The 21,496-nt window shown below is 37.6% G+C and overlaps 2 protein-coding genes across 3 annotated transcripts in view; one reads left to right on the top strand and one right to left on the bottom strand.

The window, feature by feature from the left end:
• Positions 1-2,284: 2,284 nt before the first annotated feature.
• Positions 2,285-14,578, bottom strand: LOC117333067 (tRNase Z TRZ1-like). 2 transcript variants are annotated; one of them, XM_033892194.1, is made up of 4 exons: positions 14,490-14,578; positions 8,491-8,689; positions 3,104-3,296; positions 2,285-2,636 (listed from the first exon to the last, which is right to left on the bottom strand). In XM_033892194.1, exons 1-4 carry the CDS (start codon positions 14,531-14,533, stop codon positions 2,308-2,310), a joined length of 765 nt encoding a protein of 254 aa, XP_033748085.1. In that variant the 5' UTR covers positions 14,534-14,578; the 3' UTR covers positions 2,285-2,307. The 2 variants fall into 2 exon arrangements, with proteins under 2 accessions (XP_033748085.1, XP_033748084.1); XM_033892193.1 differs by lacking the exon at positions 14,490-14,578 and adding an exon at positions 10,302-10,662.
• LOC117333066 (active breakpoint cluster region-related protein-like) overlaps positions 13,057-21,496 on the top strand; it is a 62,055-nt gene continuing 53,615 nt past the window's right edge. The window contains 1 exon segment of the mRNA XM_033892192.1: positions 13,057-15,249. Within this exon segment, the coding sequence (XP_033748083.1) occupies positions 13,377-15,249 (1,873 nt within the window). The 5' untranslated portion in view covers positions 13,057-13,376.

The following is a 21,496-nucleotide window of genomic DNA, read 5'->3' as shown; positions in this document are numbered from 1 at the left end:
GTCCCTCCAACCCCCTCTATTCCAATGTACCTCCAACCCCCCTCTATTCCAATGTACCTCCAACCCCCTCTATTCCAATGTACCTCCAACCCCCCTCTATTCCAATGTACCTCCAACCCCCCTCTATTCCAATGTCCCTCCAACCCCCCCTCTATTCCAATGTCCCTCCAACTCCCCCTCTATTCCAATGTACCTCCAACCAACCCCCAACTCCTTATATTCCAATATACCTCCAACCAACCCCCAACCCTCCTCTATTCCAATGTACCTCCAACTCCCTCTATTCCAATGTACCTCCAACTCCCTCTATTCCAATGTACCTCCAACTCCCTCTATTCCAATGTACCTCCAACTCCCTCTATTCCAATGTACCTCCAACTCCCTCTATTCCAATGTTCCTCTAACTCCCTCTATTCCAATGTACCTCCAACCCCCTCTATTCCAATGTTCCCTCCAACCCCCTCTATTCCAATGTCCCTCCAACTCCCCCTCTATTCCAATGTTCCTCCAACTCCCTCTATTCCAATGTACCTCCAACTCCCCCTCTATTCCAATGTTCCTCCAACTCCCTCTATTCCAATGTACCTCCAACTCCCTCTATTCCAATGTTCCTCTAACTCCCTCTAGTGGAATATAACCTTCCAGACTTTTGATTGGTCAAGAATTCGAACATTGATCAGAGCTGCAATTGTTATTGACGTCATCAATAATCGAATGACGTCACATCACCGGGCCCCGGCCGTCATCGGTACACATTATTTGCATACGCAGTAGACACCGGTTTCCCTTTGATTCAAGCCGATATTATTGTGGTAGAAACAGGTCACGCGACTCGTGATCATTGAATATGGAATGTATTTCAAACTCGCTAAAGCTCGTGTCTATTGTAACTTTTAAAAAATAACTTACTCGTGTGAAATAAATTTCATATCCAACAACCACTCGTTATGTTACCTCTATAAATTGCAATTTTGACTGCGAAATATATAGAAATTTATCAAACTAATAAAACTTATATTTTCACTGCAGTAATGAGCAGTGAAAATATCAGTTTTGCAGTAGAAATTTAAGTTTTTCGTTTCTCACCTCGTTGAAACTTTCCGATTTTTCCAATCTAATTAGCAATTATTGAAAATTTACCTCATTTATACAAAAAGTGGTTCCAACTCATCACCAGCACAATTACTACCACATACATGTAACGTGCGATCGAAGCATTTCCTCCTTAGGGATCGAGGGGCCGCGGTGGCCGAGTGGTTAAGGTGTCCCGACACTTTATCACTAGCCCTCCACCTCTGGGTTGCGAGTTCGAAACCTACGTGGGGCAGTTGCCAGGAACTGACTGTAGGCCGGTGGTTTTTCTCCGGGTACTCCGGCTTTCCTCCACCTCCAAAACCTGGCACGTCCTTAAATGACCCTGGCTGTTAATAGGACGTTAAACAAAAACAAACAAAAAACAAACAAATCGAGGCGAAGATAGGTAAATTGGTTATACTGCTGTATTTCCGAAATGTTCATACTAATATTTGACAAAATACTCATTTGACGTTAGCTTTTCATGCACATATTCTCCGATAACAGCAGAAAACGCTTAAAGGCGCCGTCAATTTAACTAGAGTAACGTCACAAATGGATGACGTCATGAATTACGTTACTGATTTCCGCACTTTTTGACACTATTAATTTTTCGATGTTTTTGATTTTTGTTTTTAAGCATATAAAATGCAATAACATGAAAATTGAATGGTTTCCCGTTTAATATATAGAGGATATTGAATGGTTTCCCGTAAAATATAACATATATCTCACTGTATGACAGAATATTTCGATATTTTTCACTGGTGCTTCGCCCTCGTAAAGATATAGATATTCTGTCATCCTCGTGAAATATAGGCCTATGTTATATATTAAACGGGAAATTATTCAATATCCTCTATACATATAATTATATTAATGATTCAAAGTGCTATCCACTTGTGTTTTGTACATTTATAACGTTCCGTGTAAGGCACTCAGAAGTCCCAATAGGTTGTGTTTTGTATTCCGTGTAATCCAAACATTAGTCAATGATCCCGAGAAACTCCAGCAGCTGTAGTATTGTGGAAGCGATCTTTAATTGTATTGACTCGCCATGCGGTAATATTGAATCTTTTTGGCCAAACTTTGGTCCTGACTAAGTATTTAACACAAATATCTTAGTCAGTCTATAGATCAATAGTATTTTACAGGAAACTCTAACAATACTTCACAGTATAATGAACCAATCACAATAAAATTCACACAATATTGTTATTGAAGTTTTAATGTCTAATAAGAAACAATACACGTCTCTTCCTTATACACACAAGCTGAGTAGAGTTTTTGTTTCAACTCGACAGGACACAGTGTATGTATCGTATCCTGGATGTTTTCGGCTGTATATCTCTCCGAAAAATGCAGCAGCATGACTGCCTCGATATCAGCGAAGATGTGAGGATTGCGGATGATCTCGTGGAGATGGATGTGACCTCGCTCTCTGGTCAGGGCCTCGTTAACGTTCTTGGTTGTACTGATATATGTACATTCCGTAATCAGTACTTTCACTTTGAGTAAATCAGCAATGGGTGGCTGTGAGAACACCTCAAATGTTGTATCACCTTAAACAGAGAATGTTCATTCAATCAAGGTTCGCGTGACAACTAAATGGTCACGTGACAACCATACTAAATTTGTGTATACATGGGGACGTAAGTATAAGCTGATCACAAGTGTCAGGGCGGTTACCTTGCAGGTCAACGCGGATTAATCTGCTCATAACCATAATAGATTAAAAAGATTGTAACCTTTACAATGACCTTGACTCCAGGATAGACACAGTGCGTTACATGGACATTGACCACATGGTAGATATGGTTCAGAGACTGACCATAACTTCAGGGTAAACAGGTAATACTTCGACCTTGACCTCAAAGAAGATATCCCTCAAATTGATCTTGACATTCTGGGTAGACAAGAGGCCACAACGGATTCGACATTACATAGTATGTATAGAGTATTTCACTCAAAAGGTTGTGACCTCGCCCCACTCAAGGTCACAGGTAAGCCCCGCTGTTTAGTCACCTACCTGTATATGCTAATTCGGGAGTGACTGTTTGGTAGTAAACCTGTTCCCCGCGCAGTTCTAGTTGTTTTAACACCGTGTTACTACAAGTAGAGAATTCTTCTTTGATATGTGTGTTAGTCTTGTAGACCAGGAACCCCATACTAGGTACCCGATGAATCGTCTTAAACGGCACCACGTGGTAGGGACCAGGCAACTACAACCAATCACAAAGTCACATAATTATCATACACTGGCGTTTACCGCAAAATGGAGAAAATGGAAAGTAATACGTAAATACGGCGGTAAACAGCAGTCAGAAACACAATGATAATGTTATCAAGACTACAGCAAACTTCCAACTTGAATCACAGAAGTAACAATTAAAGTATAATTTCAATTTTCAATGAAATGATGAAGACTACGGAAATCAATGAAATGAAGTGGACTATGGAAGTCAATGAAATGATGTGGACTATTGGGGTCTATGAAATAACGAAATGAAGACTGGAACCTCAATGGAATGATGTGGACTATGGAAGTCAATGGAATGATGTGGACTATTAAGTCAATGGAATGATGTGGACTATGGAAGTCAATGAAATGATGAAGACTACGGAAGTCAATGGAATGATGAAGACTATGGAAGTCAATGGAATGATGAAGACTACGGAAGTCAATGGAATGATGAAGACTACGGAAGTCAATGGAATGATGAAGACTAGGGAGGCAATGGAATGATGAAGACTACGGAAGTCAATGGAATGATGAAGACTATGGAAGTCAATGGAATGATGAAGACTACGGAAGTCAATGGAATGATGAAGACTATGGAAGTCAATGGAATGATGAAGACTATGGAGGTCAATGGAATGATGAAGACTTGAAGTCAATGGAATGATGAAGACTACGGAAGTCAATGGAATGATGAAGACTATGGAAGTCAATGGAATGATGTGGACTATGAAGTCAATGGAATGATGAAGACTATGGAAGTCAATGGAATGATGTGGACTATTAAGTCAATGGAATGATGAAGACTACGGAAGTCAATGGAATGATGAAGACTACGGAAGTCAATGGAATGATGAAGACTACGGAAGTCAATGGAATGATGAAGACTATGGAGGTCAATGGAATGATGAAGACTATTAAGTCAATGGAATGATGAAGACTACGGAAGTCAATGGAATGATGAAGACTACGGAAGTCAATGGAATGATGAAGACTACGGAAGTCAATGGAATGATGAAGACTATGGAGGTCAATGGAATGATGAAGACTATGAAGTCAATGGAATGATGAAGACTACGGAAGTCAATGGAATGATGAAGACTATGGAAGTCAATGGAATGATGAAGACTATGGAAGTCAATGGAATGATGAAGACTACGGAAGTCAATGGAATGATGAAGACTACGGAAGTCAATGGAATGATGAAGACTACGGAAGTCAATGGAATGATGAAGACTACGGAAGTCAATGGAATGATGAAGACTATGGAAGTCAATGGAATGATGAAGACTATGAAGTCAATGGAATGATGAAGACTACGGAAGTCAATGGAATGATGAAGACTATGGAAGTCAATGGAATGATGTGGACTATTAAGTCAATGGAATGATGAAGACTATGGAAGTCAATGGAATGATGTGGACTATTAAGTCAATGGAATGATGAAGACTACGGAAGTCAATGGAATGATGAAGACTACGGAAGTCAATGGAATGATGAAGACTACGGAAGTCAATGGAATGATGAAGACTATGGAGGTCAATGGAATGATGAAGACTTGAAGTCAATGGAATGATGAAGACTACGGAAGTCAATGGAATGATGAAGACTACGGAAGTCAATGGAATGATGAAGACTACGGAAGTCAATGGAATGATGAAGACTATGGAGGTCAATGGAATGATGAAGACTTGAAGTCAATGGAATGATGAAGACTACGGAAGTCAATGGAATGATGAAGACTATGAAGTCAATGGAATGATGAAGACTACGGAAGTCAATGGAATGATGAAGACTACGGAAGTCAATGGAATGATGAAGACTACGGAAGTCAATGGAATGATGAAGACTATGGAAGTCAATGGAATGATGAAGACTACGGAAGTCAATGGAATGATGAAGACTACGGAAGTCAATGGAATGATGAAGACTATGGAAGTCAATGGAATGATGAAGACTATGAAGTCAATGGAATGATGAAGACTACGGAAGTCAATGGAATGATGAAGACTACGGAAGTCAATGGAATGATGAAGACTACGGAAGTCAATGGAATGATGAAGACTATGGAAGTCAATGGAATGATGAAGACTACGGAAGTCAATGGAATGATGAAGACTACGGAAGTCAATGGAATGATATGGACTATGAAGTCAATGGAATGATGAAGACTACGGAAGTCAATGGAATGATGAAGACTACGGAAGTCAATGGAATGATGAAGACTATGGAAGTCAATGGAATGATGAAGACTACGGAAGTCAATGGAATGATGAAGACTACGGAAGTCAATGGAATGATGAAGACTACGGAAGTCAATGGAATGATGAAGACTACGGAAGTCAATGGAATGATGAAGACTACGGAAGTCAATGGAATGATGAAGACTACGGAAGTCAATGGAATGATGAAGACTACGGAAGTCAATGGAATGATGAAGACTACGGAAGTCAATGGAATGATGAAGACTACGGAAGTCAATGGAATGATGAAGACTACGGAAGTCAATGGAATGATGAAGACTATGGAAGTCAATGGAATGATGAAGACTACGGAAGTCAATGGAATGATGAAGACTACGGAAGTCAATGGAATGATGAAGACTACGGAAGTCAATGGAATGATGAAGACTACGGAAGTCAATGGAATGATGAAGACTACGGAAGTCAATGGAATGATGAAGACTACGGAAGTCAATGGAATGATGAAGACTACGGAAGTCAATGGAATGATGAAGACTACTGGAAGTCAATGGAATGATGAAGACTACGGAAGTCAATGGAATGATGAAGACTACGGAAGTCAATGGAATGATGAAGACTATGGAAGTCAATGGAATGATGAAGACTACGGAAGTCAATGGAATGATGAAGACTACGGAAGTCAATGGAATGATGAAGACTACGGAAGTCAATGGAATGATGAAGACTACGGAAGTCAATGGAATGATGAAGACTACGGAAGTCAATGGAATGATGAAGACTACGGAAGTCAATGGAATGATGAAGACTACGGAAGTCAATGGAATGATGAAGACTACGGAAGTCAATGGAATGATGAAGACTACGGAAGTCAATGGAATGATGAAGACTACGGAAGTCAATGGAATGATGAAGACTACGGAAGTCAATGGAATGATGAAGACTTGAAGTCAATGGAATGATGAAGACTACGGAAGTCAATGGAATGATGAAGACTACGGAAGTCAATGGAATGATGAAGACTACGGAAGTCAATGGAATGATGAAGACTACGGAAGTCAATGGAATGATGAAGACTACGGAAGTCAATGGAATGATGAAGACTACAGGAAGTCAATGGAATGATGAAGACTATGGAAATCAATGGAATGATGAAGACTATGGAAGTCAATGGAATGATGAAGACTACGGAAGTCAATGGAATGATGAAGACTACGGAAGTCAATGGAATGATGAAGACTACGGAAGTCAATGGAATGATGAAGACTACGGAAGTCAATGGAATGATGAAGACTATGGAAGTCAATGGAATGATGAAGACTATGGAAGTCAATGGAATGATGAAGACTATGGAAGTCAATGGAATGATGAAGACTACGGAAGTCAATGGAATGATGAAGACTACGGAAGTCAATGGAATGATGAAGACTACGGAAGTCAATGGAATGATGAAGACTACGGAAGTCAATGGAATGATGAAGACTACGGAAGTCAATGGAATGATGAAGACTATGGAAATCAATGGAATGATGTGGACTACGGAAGTCAATGGAATGATGAAGACTATGGAAATCAATGGAATGATGAAGACTATGGAAGTCAATGGAATGATGAAGACTACGGAAGTCAATGGAATGATGAAGACTACGGAAGTCAATGGAATGATGAAGACTATGGAAGTCAATGGAATGATGAAGACTACGGAAGTCAATGGAATGATGAAGACTACGGAAGTCAATGGAATGATGAAGACTATGGAAGTCAATGGAATGATGAAGACTACGGAAGTCAATGGAATGATGAAGACTACGGAAGTCAATGGAATGATGAAGACTACGGAAGTCAATGGAATGATATGGACTATGAAGTCAATGGAATGATGAAGACTACGGAAGTCAATGGAATGATGAAGACTATGGAAGTCAATGGAATGATGAAGACTACGGAAGTCAATGGAATGATGAAGACTACGGAAGTCAATGGAATGATGAAGACTACGGAAGTCAATGGAATTATGAAGACTATGGAAGTCAATGGAATGATGAAGACTATGGAAATCAATGGAATGATGAAGACTATGGAAATCAATGGAATGATGAAGACTACGGAAGTCAATGGAATGATGGAGACTACGGAAGTCAATGGAATGATGAAGACTACGGAAGTCAATGGAATGATGGAGACTACGGAAGTCAATGGAATGATGAAGACTACGGAAGTCAATGGAATGATGAAGACTACGGAAGTCAATGGAATGATGAAGACTACGGAAGTCAATGGAATGATGAAGACTATGGAAGTCAATGGAATGATGAAGACTATGGAAATCAATGGAATGATGAAGACTACGGAAGTCAATGGAATGATGGAGACTACGGAAGTCAATGGAATGATGAAGACTATGGAAGTCAATGGAATGATGAAGACTACGGAAGTCAATGGAATGATGAAGACTATGGAAGTCAATGGAATGATGAAGACTATGGAAGTCAATGGAATGATGAAGACTACGGAAGTCAATGGAATGATGAAGACTATTGAAGTCAATGGAATGATGAAGACTATGGAAGTCAATGGAATGATGAAGACTACGGAAGTCAATGGAATGATGAAGACTATGGAAGTCAATGGAATGATGAAGACTACGGAAGTCAATGGAATGATGAAGACTACGGAAGTCAATGGAATGATGTGAAGTATGGAAGTCAATGGAATGATGAGGAGTATGGAAGTCAATGGAATGATGAAGACTACGGAAATCAATGGAATGATGAAGACTATGGAAGTCAATGGAATGATATGGACTACGGAAATCAATTGAATGATGAAGACTATGGAAGTCAATGGAATGATATGGACTACGGAAGTCAATGAAATGATCAAGACTACGGAAGTCAATGGAATGATGAAGACTACGGAAATCAATGGAATGATGAAGACTACGGAAGTCAATGGAATGATGAAGAAGTCACAAACCTTTATAAAATCTTTCGGTTTAGCTACAGTCAAATCTGCTTGGAATGGAAACTCGGATATTTTATTCAAATTTTCACGTATAGTTTTCATGGGTGTGACGAGTTCGCTGCCGAGGTAGTATTTGGCAGAAGGACGGCCTATTAGTGAGCGCTTACTGGCGTGTTGGTGTATGGCTGAACAGTGGTCCATGTGCCCGTGGCTGAAACAGAAATACAATGTGCAGTAAATAGATTTAAAAATTAGTTCCAAAGTCAATAATTGTATAACTAATCATGCTTATGGAACAGAGTAAAATGATTAATTTAATTTAAACCACTGCCTCCGCTAGGGATCGAACCCGGGATCTCCGGTTTACCAGTCAACGCTCAACCGATCGAGTTAAAGAGAAGATCTCTCTAGCGAACGGTTTATAGCGGCTAGTATTCATCAGAGCGACATCTAGTGTATACAGTGTAGCTCTCCCTTACCCATCCAGTACTGCTCTAAAAACCAGGAGTATTGTAAATTGTATAGTAAAGCCACACATGTCCAGCACCAACGGCTCAAATTATAATATTCACAAGGCGAAGATTGTTTATCTTCCCAATAACAAAACAGAGATTATCGTTATTTCGTCTTGCATGCGATGTGACTTAACGAAGATTGTCGTATTTCCTTAACTTATATCGTTATTTCGCAGCGAAAAAAGGATGAGCGGGACGAAGACACGAAAACTAGCAAACGAAATATGTCTGGTCGCAAAACAGCCACTTCGTGTTTTCGTATTTCAGGTAAGGCCGTTTTGTTATTTCGTATCATCGTTCAGAAAATGCTATTTTTAGCGTTAAACACAGTAGTGGCCCCATATGTGGCAGTTTATCAAGAGCTCACCAATAGTATACCGAGACTCGGCGTTTCCTAGGTAATGGGTATCATTTTTCGTACATTGCATGAAGACACGTGGTTGAGATTAAGGAATAGAAAAAGTCCGCAGTAGGACTTCCGTATCACAGAATTCTCCACGGAAACCTGTCCAAAGGAAGACACCCGTTCTGCGCTGGACACGCATTAGGCGGCACACAGCACCCCAGATATGCCGTGCATACACCAACTACACGACCGTACAAGAAAAAATATCGCCGTAAATGTCCTCTCACATTGAGGAAGTTATCCGGTGACGAAAGTAGTCGATCCTTGCTGTACTCGAGGACCATGTAATATTTGTATGGAGCGTATAAACCACACGATGATCCATTACCGGATATGTATAGAGGACAATTACCAGACAGTTAACAGCTGGAACGCATCACATCACATTACGAGTAACAAACAAGTGTCGGGTAAAACGGAAGCGTATCTTAAACCGACAAGAATTTCTTTGAACAATAGACTTCCATGTAACATAATCAGTAATAGATCTATTGGTATTACTCTTTACGGTTACACTATCCAAGTCAATTCGGAAACGTAGCTTTGTCTATAGATCCCCTCGTCTCGATTTAGAATCGACCTTGCCGTTACCTATACTGTACCTATCCAGAAAACTGCCTTGAATAGTGTGTTCTCTTTGCCAGTATTTTTTTGAATTTACTGTGAATCCATCATCGGAGACCCACGGTTGATTGCACTACGCTACGCTACACTTATCACTCTATGCTACACATCACTCTGTGATAGTAGCGTAGCGTAGTGCGATCAACTGTGGGTGTCCGGCGATGCTGTAAACATCACGACTTCGCAACTTTACCGGTTAAAGGGGGACAACTCTAACAAACTAAACGCATAGTAATTAGATGTCACACATGGGAATACTACAATGATGCATTCCTCACCTGATAAATACGTGATTACATTTTACACTTTGTTGACAAGCGTAGCCCATATCGAATGCCATGTGCAGCTTTTTACTCTGTCCAATGCTGAGGCTGACAACAACACACGATTCAATCCCAGCAGTGGTCCACGGCACAATATCGATATTTCCTATCCTGATCTGTCTCGAACGTCCCCGTGGAGGTGATATCGTTGTTTTTCCTGTATGGTACTGAACATGCCTCGACGGTGTTTGTAAGATGGTTGGCGACAGTCTAATTAGTACTATCCTGGTCCTCCCACACAACGTGACAGCCGACATTTTCAAATAAAATAAAGTGTAAGGGAGATTACTCTGGAATAGTTATCACACGAGATTATCAGACGCATCGATTTAAAGAGATTATCAGATTTCGGTTCGAGACTTAAAATGTATACTGCATTGAGTCTCCGCGTTTTATTAAGAAAACTAAATAATGTCGTCAGTATAGATGACAAAGTCATGTTATATAGTAATAAGCACAGTGCCATGAGAATTTGGACATGTTATAAAAACTGGAATTCATTTTTCACTTTCTAAATAAGGGAAATTTTTTAAAAGCCTATTGGGATGTTTGGTTTATTATATCGTCCCTGCTCAATACTTAGACACGGCGGAATAACATTTATTTATTTATTTTTTTTTTTTATTTATTTATTTGTTTATTTATCTATTTATTTATTTATTTTAAATAAATTTATTTATTTATTTATCTATTTATTTACTTATTTATTTACTTATTTATTTATTTATTTATTATTATACTTTGTTGATCATAATAAGAAATTAACCTCAAATTAAAGTTCCAAGTTTTCATGCTAAGTTTCATCTGGACCCGCTATGACCAGTTTAACATTGTTTAAAGTTGTACACAGAGACCTATTTTCACCTAATACTTCCGTGGTTATTATGCAATCTAATTAAAATTAGACTTGTAATTTCCGTTCCTAATTTCCGTTCCTCTACGATACACTGCAATACAAGTATGTATTGCAGTGTATCGTAGAGGAACGGAAATTACAAGTCTAATTTTAATTAGATTGGGTTATTATACACACCATAATAATGGTCATTTTAAGGAAAATATTTTTAATCACGTTGTAACAAACATGGTTTTCGATTCAATATTCTTTATTGGGTTGATCGAATGTGGGATCATAAAGATACATATATACTCTACAATGAAACAACAATACATCATAAATAAAATACACTAAAATGGACAAATCATGGACGACTGATATGCATACACTTACAATGTTAATCACACAACTGAGCAAGATCATTTACTTATAGTTCACAATGAATTTATACAAATTCATTCATTTAACATTATACATATATATATTATCACTTTACATTACGATAGCGGTACAACGCTATTATAACGTAGATACATAGTATTACACATTATAATACATTATGATCTGGAATCATATCTATATTCATCTTATGTTCAAATGATAAGCTTTCAATGAAGACAGAAAATTATATTTTATTCATTATACTATTCTAGACGAAAAAAAGGTGGGGTTGGGGAATAAAACCAAATATTCCATACATTTTACTGAAAATGTGTAGTTTTATGTAGTAAATGTATATTAGGAGAAGAATTGTTCAGTTGTTATAACTTGTGCCTAATCCTTTATCTTAGTTTGACAATAAATATGTTCAAGAACAGACCAACTGATGAACTAACATTTTTCATCTGTAGGTGACCGGCTGTGTTTTCAGTCATTTGTACGTACATATGTATACGTGACCGGCTGTATTTTCAGTCATTTGTAGGTGATCGTCGGTGTTTTCAGTCATTTGTTCGTGATCGGCTGTATTTTCAGTCATTTGTAGGTGATCAGCTGTATTTTCAGTCATTTGTACGTGATCAGCTGTGTTTTCAGTCATTTGTACGTGATCAGCTGTGTTTTCAGTCATTTGTAGGTGATCGTCTGTATTTTCAGTCATTTGTTCGTGATCAGCTGTATTTTCAGTCATTTGTACGTGATCAGCTGTATTTTCAGTCATTTGTTCGTGATCAGCTGTGTTTTCAGTCATTTGTAGGTGATCGTCTGTATTTTCAGTCATTTGTAGGTGATCGGCTTTGTTTTCATTCAGTTGTAGATGATCGTCTGTATTTTCAGTCATTTGTAGGTGATCAGCTGTATTTTCAGTCATTTGTTCGTGATCGTCTGTATTTTCAGTCATGTGTACGTGATCAGCTGTGTTTTCAGTCAAGCTGTGATTTATGTAGAGAATATGAGTTACTCAGCATTTGTATTTGTTTCCTTATGAAACAGGGTATGGTGAAATAGAAAAATCTTTATTGTTAGCCAGACATTGTGACGTGGATGAGATTGTTTTACCTATCGGGAAGTGATAACGTCCGGACTCTGTGGAACAAAGGAATATCACAGGTGAAGTCTGACGGAATCCTCTGTAATTACCTATATTTGGACTTTCACCTGAGGAAACTCATTAACTTAAAAATACATACGTAAAGGTTATTCAACATCTTTACTTTAATTCTTTAATGCTTTTACATCGTTTGCCATTAGACACTGGTACCAGGGCCTACATGTAATCATAAAACACACAATTCAACGGAAATATAGACTTATAACATTTATTGACTTGACATATTTTATTGCCGAAATAGGGACAAAGAATTAGGCAAAAGGTTTTTTTTCAACTTATAAACTGATTTGTTATTGATGTTGTTTTCAATTTACACCCACGTCAAAATTGTTTTTTTTTTATTATTATGAAATGTCTGTAATTTCATACGTTTAATGGATGCGACAGTTAGCTTTTAGGTCAACATCACGATATAGGTGTGACTCTCCTTTTAAAAAACTCGTCATGGGGCTGTCCCGTCAAATATTGTGACGTCATCTAGGGCATAATGTCGGGCTAGATAATTTTGTCAACAATCATGGCGGCGCGCGGCAGTTAACACTACCAACCCCGGAAGCGAAGTGGCGCAGTTGTGTGAATTAGGAAATGGAAGTCTGCAATATGGACGTAAACCTATAGATCGTGAGTAATTGTACTGTACAACATGAGTGGAAAGTTAGCACAGGAAATTGACATGGATGTGGTGGCATTCTTTGCTGGCGAGTGGAGGAAAAAGTTTCCGTCTGTCAACGAGCCAGACTTATTGAAGTTAGATATTTTTTCATCGCGAAATATGTCATTTTCTGAACTTCAACAATTACACGAAGATGCAAGATTGAAAGTGATAAATATCAAAAGTCAACTTGATCAAGCAGAATTTATGGAAGATTTCTTATCGAACATTTTGACTGTTCGTTCTGGACGAGATATCGGGGACGGCAGTTACACGGAAGCCAGTGATTTGACAGGTGTTACAAAGATAAGTGTAGGCTCAGGTAAAGATGGGATGGCTACTAACATGGTACATCACAGACGGGAGGGAGGTGACCACATGGGGGGTCAAGCGGTCACTAAAATCACTGTTGGTGATCACCACGAAGGAGGATCAGGCAAGACGAGGGTCCAGGGTCTTGTGCCGAGAGGGCCTGGCACAGGTATGTCAACAGGTAAAAAACAGGTGGGTACAGACTTTTCATGCACCTGGCTGGACAATTTGACAGGTATACAAAAAGAAAGTGGATCCTCATCTGAAGAAGAAACAGATGTCGATAATACACAGGTAAACTCACTGCCTGAGGATTTTAAAGATAAGAATTTCACAGGAAATTCTAGGGTGGTAACAGGTAATCTAGCAACTGTGGTATTAGGAACAGAGAGCACTGACACAACAGATGTGTTTCATACAAACCACCAAAACTCGGACAATTTAAGGACAAGTTTGACGTCTCTTGGAGAAGATGACATAAATACGGGTGAGCCTAGTGATTCTCAATACTATGGTAATAATCGTCAATCTGTATCGGATCGTGTTAAATCAGTAGAGAGGAAGATATCTTGTAAGAAAACTTTTGAGGGTCATAGTGAACCATCAGTCGAGCACTCGAAGACTCCTCCCCCACCACGACCAAGACCAATCAGCCGACCTCGGTTATCTCGACCAAAACCACCCCCATTCTCAAGGAATCCAAGTAACGATACCGACCCACTTCCACAGAAAAGTGAGAATGAACCAGAATTAACATCCTCCCTGAAATACCGGAGGCCTGCGGATACAAACCTTGACACTGGACCTGCTGATGATCCACCGTCTCCTGTGTCCATTGACAACAAATCTGAAATTGATCCTACTCATTGTCGTTCTGATTCAGCTGACTCGTATAGATCAGGAAATGAAACTGAAACTACAGCCATTGAACGCATAACAGTCACTTCCCCAGCTGACACTGACATTACTGAACACGAAGTTGTATATGTGTCACAAGATTGTGGAAACGATTCAGGGGATGACAGTATGAAGAAAATAAGGAAACTTTCCAGGGGTTATAGCAAAGATTCCGAAACTCAAAATGTCCTTGGTACGAGTTTTAGAAAATTTCCTGATAGTGTATCAGATGAAGTTGTTGACACTAAAAACAATGGAGACATTGTTGACACTAAAAATAATGGAGACCTTAGTCCTCATAATGAAGAAGAAAATTTTGACACCGGTACAAAAAGATCGTTTGAGGATGTTGTTAAACGAATAAAAGACAGGGAACTACATAATACACAAACCACTTCTTCAGATAAGAAAAAGAAATCAAACTATTTAAATGTTTCACTTAATGTACTATTAACACAAATTGATAGACTCAAAGTTTCTGATGATAGTTCGGATTCGGAGAATGAAGATGGAGCGGGGACCAGAGATGCTGGAGACATTCCAGGGGAGACAAACACAAAAAAGAAAGAAACAGATGCTAGCAACACCCAGGATGGTAGCAGACTGTCCATTCCTGATGTTCAACACACCCATAGGAAGAAAGTTTCCACTACATGTAAGTGCAGTATTTTTTGTCGTTTATTTCATGTCTTTACCAAGCCTTGATGCCCACAATAACTTTTATCATATCAATTTACGGGGCTAAAATAGAAAATCTTGTATATTACCCTGGGGTTAATGGATTTTAATTGATACATCCATTGGGGGAGTGGGTTAAATTATTTTAATTGATACTTGGGGGGGAGGGGGGGGTTAAATTATTTTTAAGTAGATCTTTTAGTAGAATCAATATTAAATTGTTATTTGAGTGGAAGGCTTGATCCTAGAGTTTCTCTTTGAAACAAATTTTGAAATCCAATGCTCCTGTATTAAATATATATTAATTCACTGTAGTGAAAACTGTATAGTGACTTTATATACACAGCTGGTACCGTATGTAAACATTGTGACAGATCTAGACTGCACTCATCTATCAGAATCAATATGACACATGATCAAACTTAAAAAAAATATAACAGCTATGGATATACTTAGACAAAAATAATTACAATAGCAATACACAGCTCAACCATCAACATAGGTACACCATATGTCAATATGCATCTTTGTACAAGATTTACAGATTGTGCATGTAATGTATATTTCTGCACACCTGTCACATGATCTACAGCTGTAGGTATACAGCATGCCTGTGTTTAAATCTTCAGTACTGTCATTAACTGCACGATATAGTTTGGGACTTCTTTTTATTTGTGAAAATATAGATGTCCAGTTTGCTGTCTGTAGATTTTAATAGGTCATCTCTGTTGTGATATTGTCAGGTTGTATGTCCACATTCAATTCATTTTATTACTTTTGGCTTGACAGCCAATCAGTGGTGTACAAAACATATTACATGATATTACATATTGTACAGAATACAAAGGATAACATATGAAGATGAACATTAACATTATGATATACATATTACATAAGGTACATTATAATATTTACGATTAATCTATATATACATTTATCAATACATTTGCAACATAATTAAACACATATTACATCATTCTCTGTTTATTTGCGTGTATAATGAATTTACCTAATCTGTGTAGTTCCTTTGTTTTATTTGAGTTCAGTAAATTTAAAACTTTAAAGACAGAAGGTTTGTACCAGTAATATTTTTTGATAAATTTCTTCCTTATCTCTGAATATTTAGGACATATAAGTAAAAAGTGAAATTCATCCTCAACCTCGTTTTGAGTACAGTTTATACAAAGTCTATTTTTCCTGTCAATATTTCTACTTCTACCAACTTCTATAGCAAGATTGTGTGCAGACAAGCGTAACTTAGTTATTGCAATTCTATGTTGTTTATGTAATGACTTGGTTAAATAATATTTTAAAGTGACATTGTCTTCATTCAAGATACAATTTTCATGACTTAGTAACTTAAACCAATATTTTATCATCCTAAATATGTGCTCATTTGCCAGTGGCAATCGACCTAATTCAACATAAACCATAGCATTACAGGTAGATTTCTTAACACCAAGTATATTTTTACAAAATTCCAAATGAATTTTTTCAATTACTGTACAATTATACCTCCCCCATATTTCACAAGAGTAATTTAAAACACTTCCAACAAATGTATCAAAAAGATTTAACAATGTCTTAATATTTAATTGAAAACGGTTGCATTTGGACCGTAAAGCAAAAAGTGCTTTACGACCCTGATCAGCCACATGCTTAACCATATGGGTAAACTTATTATTAAATCTGAACAGGGCACCGAGATAACAAAAATTGTCTACTATATCAATGTTACAGCCATTATATTTCCAAAATTCATTGTCTTTTATACGACCACCATTTCTGAAAACAACTATCTTGGTTTTATCTGTATTCACTTCTAGTTTCCATTTTTCGGAGTATTCATATAAGTTATTTAAGAGATTTTGAAGACCATCGATTGTTTCAGAGATTAATACTTAATCATCTGCATACAGTAGTAGGAATAAACTCAGTTCTCCAAAGTCGTAATTGGTGGCACCGTTTTCAATAAAACTATTTTCAAAATCATTAACAAATAAAGAAAAAAGTAACGGGGACAATATTTCGCCTTGCATCAATCCGACATTGTTTGTGAAATAGTTTGAGCATCTGCCATTAATTAATACACACGACTTTACCAAAGAATAAAGGGACTTAACTGTCTTTAGGAATTTACCTCGGATGCCCAACTTTGATAATTTATACCACAGACTTACCCTATCAACGTAATCAAATGCCTTACGAAAATCAACAAAACAACAATATAATCTCTTTTTTTCTGACAAAGTTTTTGAAATAATTGATTGCAAAGCAAAGATAGCGTCCACAGTACTAACTCCAGGACGAAAACCAAATTGAGCGTCAGTTAAAATATTTTGTTTTGTACATACGTCCAAGAGACGTTTATTAAGTATAGAGGTAAAAAGTTTACATAGACAACTTATCAAACTTATGCCTCTAAAGTTATTTGGGTCCGTACAGACACCTTTTTTATGTACAGGTACAATAATTACAGAGGACCATTCACTTGGGATACATCCTGAATCTAATATATTATTAAATAGTAAATTTAAAACCGGAAGTAAAAACAATTTTCCCTCAATAAAACATTCATTTAACAATCCGTCTGGACCGTGGGATTTTCCCTTTTTAAGATTAATGATTGATGTTGTTATTTCATGGAGTGAAATTGGGTGATCTAGTTCGTCGAATATGACGTCATCACTGATGACGTCATCTATCGCATCCTCAACATTACTATTTCCAGAATTTGCTACTTGCTTAAAGTGATCAAAAATTTCCGCCATGGACATTTTTGGTTTACTGGGCTTGTTTTTAGCAAAGTTTTTATAAAAACATTTTGGATTGTATTTCCGTAAAAACTCCAGCCTGTCACCCTCGTAATTTAAATATTGTCTTTTCAATCTAGATTCCAATAATTTATATTGTCTTTTTCTAAGGGTTAGTTCTGTATGGGTTCTTTCATTTTTGGTATTATTAAAATCATTTAATGCTTTCAAGTATAGTTTACGAAATTTTCGAACTTCATCGTTAAACCATGGTTTATCATCCATGGTCTTATCTTTTAAAAAATTTACATCAATTGGAGTTTTTTTGGATATATCATCTACAACAACCTTTCGGAAAAATGGATCCATCAAATTCTGTAATTCTTTGGTAAAATTTTTTGTACAGGTATCAATTGATTCCTGATTAACTTCCCCTGCGATTTTGACATTATCCTTTAATTTATCAGAGTTGATATTCAGAGATTCAATAAATTGATATTTCAAATCATCATTCCATACATACTTAATATTAATTTTCCCATTACATTTATCTTCGTAATAAATTGCCTCTTTGCGTAAATGTTTAACAAAAAGTTCTACATGTAACGGGGCGTGGTCAGAAAAACTTGTAAAACTACCAACATTAAACTTTTTGACCAAATCAAATAGAGTGAAAGGCATTAACATATAATCAATTACACTCATTCCATTTGTACCACAAAAAGTAAAGTCACTAGAAGCAGATCCAATAGTATCTCTGCCATTTCTGATACGAATACCAGTAGATTTACACAAATTTATCAACCTATTACCAAAAACGTTTATACCAGGATCTGGGTTGACCCTTACAGACAGATTTTCATCAGCATCATCACCATAGTATTGAAAAATAGACTCAATATGATTTCTCACAATTTCCTGAATGGTGTCGTATAAGATAAAATCATCAATCGTACGTGTACGGCTATTAAAATCACCAATCAAAATAACACTTTTGGTATCTGAAAGTTCTAGTACTAATGATTCTAACTCCTGGAAAATATCACAGTTATACTGTACATAATATTGTGACGAGCATGGAGGGATATATGTAAAAATAACAGTAATGTCTTTATCTTGAGCTATTAATCGGCTATCGATAGTGACCGGTATTAGCGTATTAACATAGTTATATACACATGTATACATACCAGGGGCTGATTCATGAGAAATGATGACTTTCTCAAGCTGTAAGGCTTAATATTCTTATGTACATGTATACATACTATAGACTAGCTGTAGAACAAGCTATATAGCCAGATTGATTTTTTTTCATGGTATTGTAATTGTGATATGTGACAATGTATTATGGTCACATACATTGTTATGGCATTAATTAATTCAGCACCTACAGTAATAATGTGCATGTTTGCCGTTGGCAGTATACATGTTCTTCTGCAGTGACATGTTTTGTTATTATAAAATTTAAGCCAAAAACAGGCCGTTTCTCCAAGCAATGAGGTGTGTTTTCCCAAAATGAGAAAAAGGGAGAAATATATGTGGAAAAAAGGAGGAATTTCATTATAAATATATCCCTCATGATAATATACTGCTATATCTGTCTACATGTATTTTTCATGTTCTCAGGAGAGAATGTCTTACCATTGGGTTTGTGTAGTGTTTTTCCTTGAATTCGATATGTTTATTTGTTTGTTTGCTGGGTTTATTACTCTGTGGGCAGCCAGGGTTATTGTTAGACAGGGTCTTGTTGTATTAGTTGGTGAATACGTATACCTTGCTGAACAATACAGGAGGCCCAATCACATGCTGTCCAGAGCAATTAGGGTAAAGTGTCTTGCAAGAGGACAGCAATTACAGCACAAACGGTGCGTTTCTCAGCTTCCAGAGAAACGTAAACCGACATGGGTAAGGAGCATTAAATCATGCACCTCGGATCTTCACCCGAGGTTACATAGCCGGTGCTCTAACCTCCGAGGTTACGTGGTCGACTCTCTAACCCCAATGTTACGTGACCTGCGCTCTAACCCTGAAGTTACGTGGCCTGCGCTCTAACTCTGAAGTTACGTGGCCTGCGCTCTAACCCTAAGGTTACATGGTCGGTACTCTAACCCTGAAGTTACGTGGCCTGCGCTCTAACCCTGAGGTTATGTGGCCGGCGCTCTAACTCTGAAGTTACGTGGCCTGCGCTCTAACCCTGAGGTTACATGGTCGGTACTCTAACCCTGAGGTTACATGGTCGGTACTCTAACCCTGAAGTTACGTGGCCTGCGCTCTAACCCTGAGGTTATGTGGCTAGCGCTCTAACCCTGAGGTTACATGGCCGGCACATGCACTCTAACTATGAGGTTACGTGGCCGGCACTCTAACACTGAGGCTACGTTGCCAGCGTTCTAACCAACTACACGATCACAGCCCCTTATGAGTATGGGTTTGCTTTATCTATTTGTGCATTCTTTGCATATAATTTCACATCCAGTAGGGGACGTAATTTGCTGAAATGTCTGGTATTGATATTTTGACAGAATCGGCACTGATGGCTGTATGGATTTCATATCAATTCATTTATAGATGTTTATATTTGTTCTTCATTAGCCTATTGGAGTGCAACATTTATACAGGGGCCGATCCAGGAATTTGGCATAGGCGTTTTTTTTTAAAGGCTATAAAAAAAAAAATTCCTCATCCGAAAAAGGGCCCCTAGGACCCCCCCTCCCCCCCTGGATCCGCTAGTGTATATATCATCTCTTATTGGAGGAAACAATTAATCCATATTGGACCAGATTTTTTGGACAAGTCATCCACAACATTCTGACCCAAACATAACAATATTTGATCATCTTCTAAATAAATTTTGATTGTTTAAACTATGGGGATCTAATCACAGATTGCCACCCGATATTGTCATTGCTACCCGCTGCCTCCAGTTTTGGCCGAGTTTTGTGGGACGAAATCAACCAACTGCGGAGATAAACAGAAACATTTGCTTAATAGCATTAGTGCTGTCATCACATCATTTTATCTTGTGCTGTTACTTTTTGAACCTTTTATTATGCTATTCATTTATACCATCTGTACACTACCCAAGATTAATTACAATAGGCCTTCGGGGAATAAATTATCAATCGAAGGAATCATTAACACACAGATAACGATATTGTTTGTTCGTTGTTTATCTACTAAACATGTGTAACTGTTCCATGTTCTATGTCTATATGTGATTGTTTGTAATTTACTTGTGTCTTAATGAAGGGGTGGATTGCCTTGAAAATTTACAAACCCGGTCGCCTTGGTTAAAGGCCAGTAATTACCACTGTGCCACCCGACCTTGACCCTTGAATACGATAATCAAGTATTAGATACATGGTGTACACCCAGAAAAAAAAATATATAACCATTCAAAATAAGAATTCTTAAAGAATATTTCTATCTCAAATTAATACGAAAACTTGTTTATCAAACAGAATTCTTTAA

This window comes from Pecten maximus, chromosome 8, assembly GCF_902652985.1.
Source record: "Pecten maximus chromosome 8, xPecMax1.1, whole genome shotgun sequence".
Lineage (NCBI taxonomy): Eukaryota > Metazoa > Mollusca > Bivalvia > Pectinida > Pectinidae > Pecten > Pecten maximus.
Note: the sequence above shows the minus strand (reverse complement) of the source record. Positions and strands in the feature narration are given on the sequence as shown.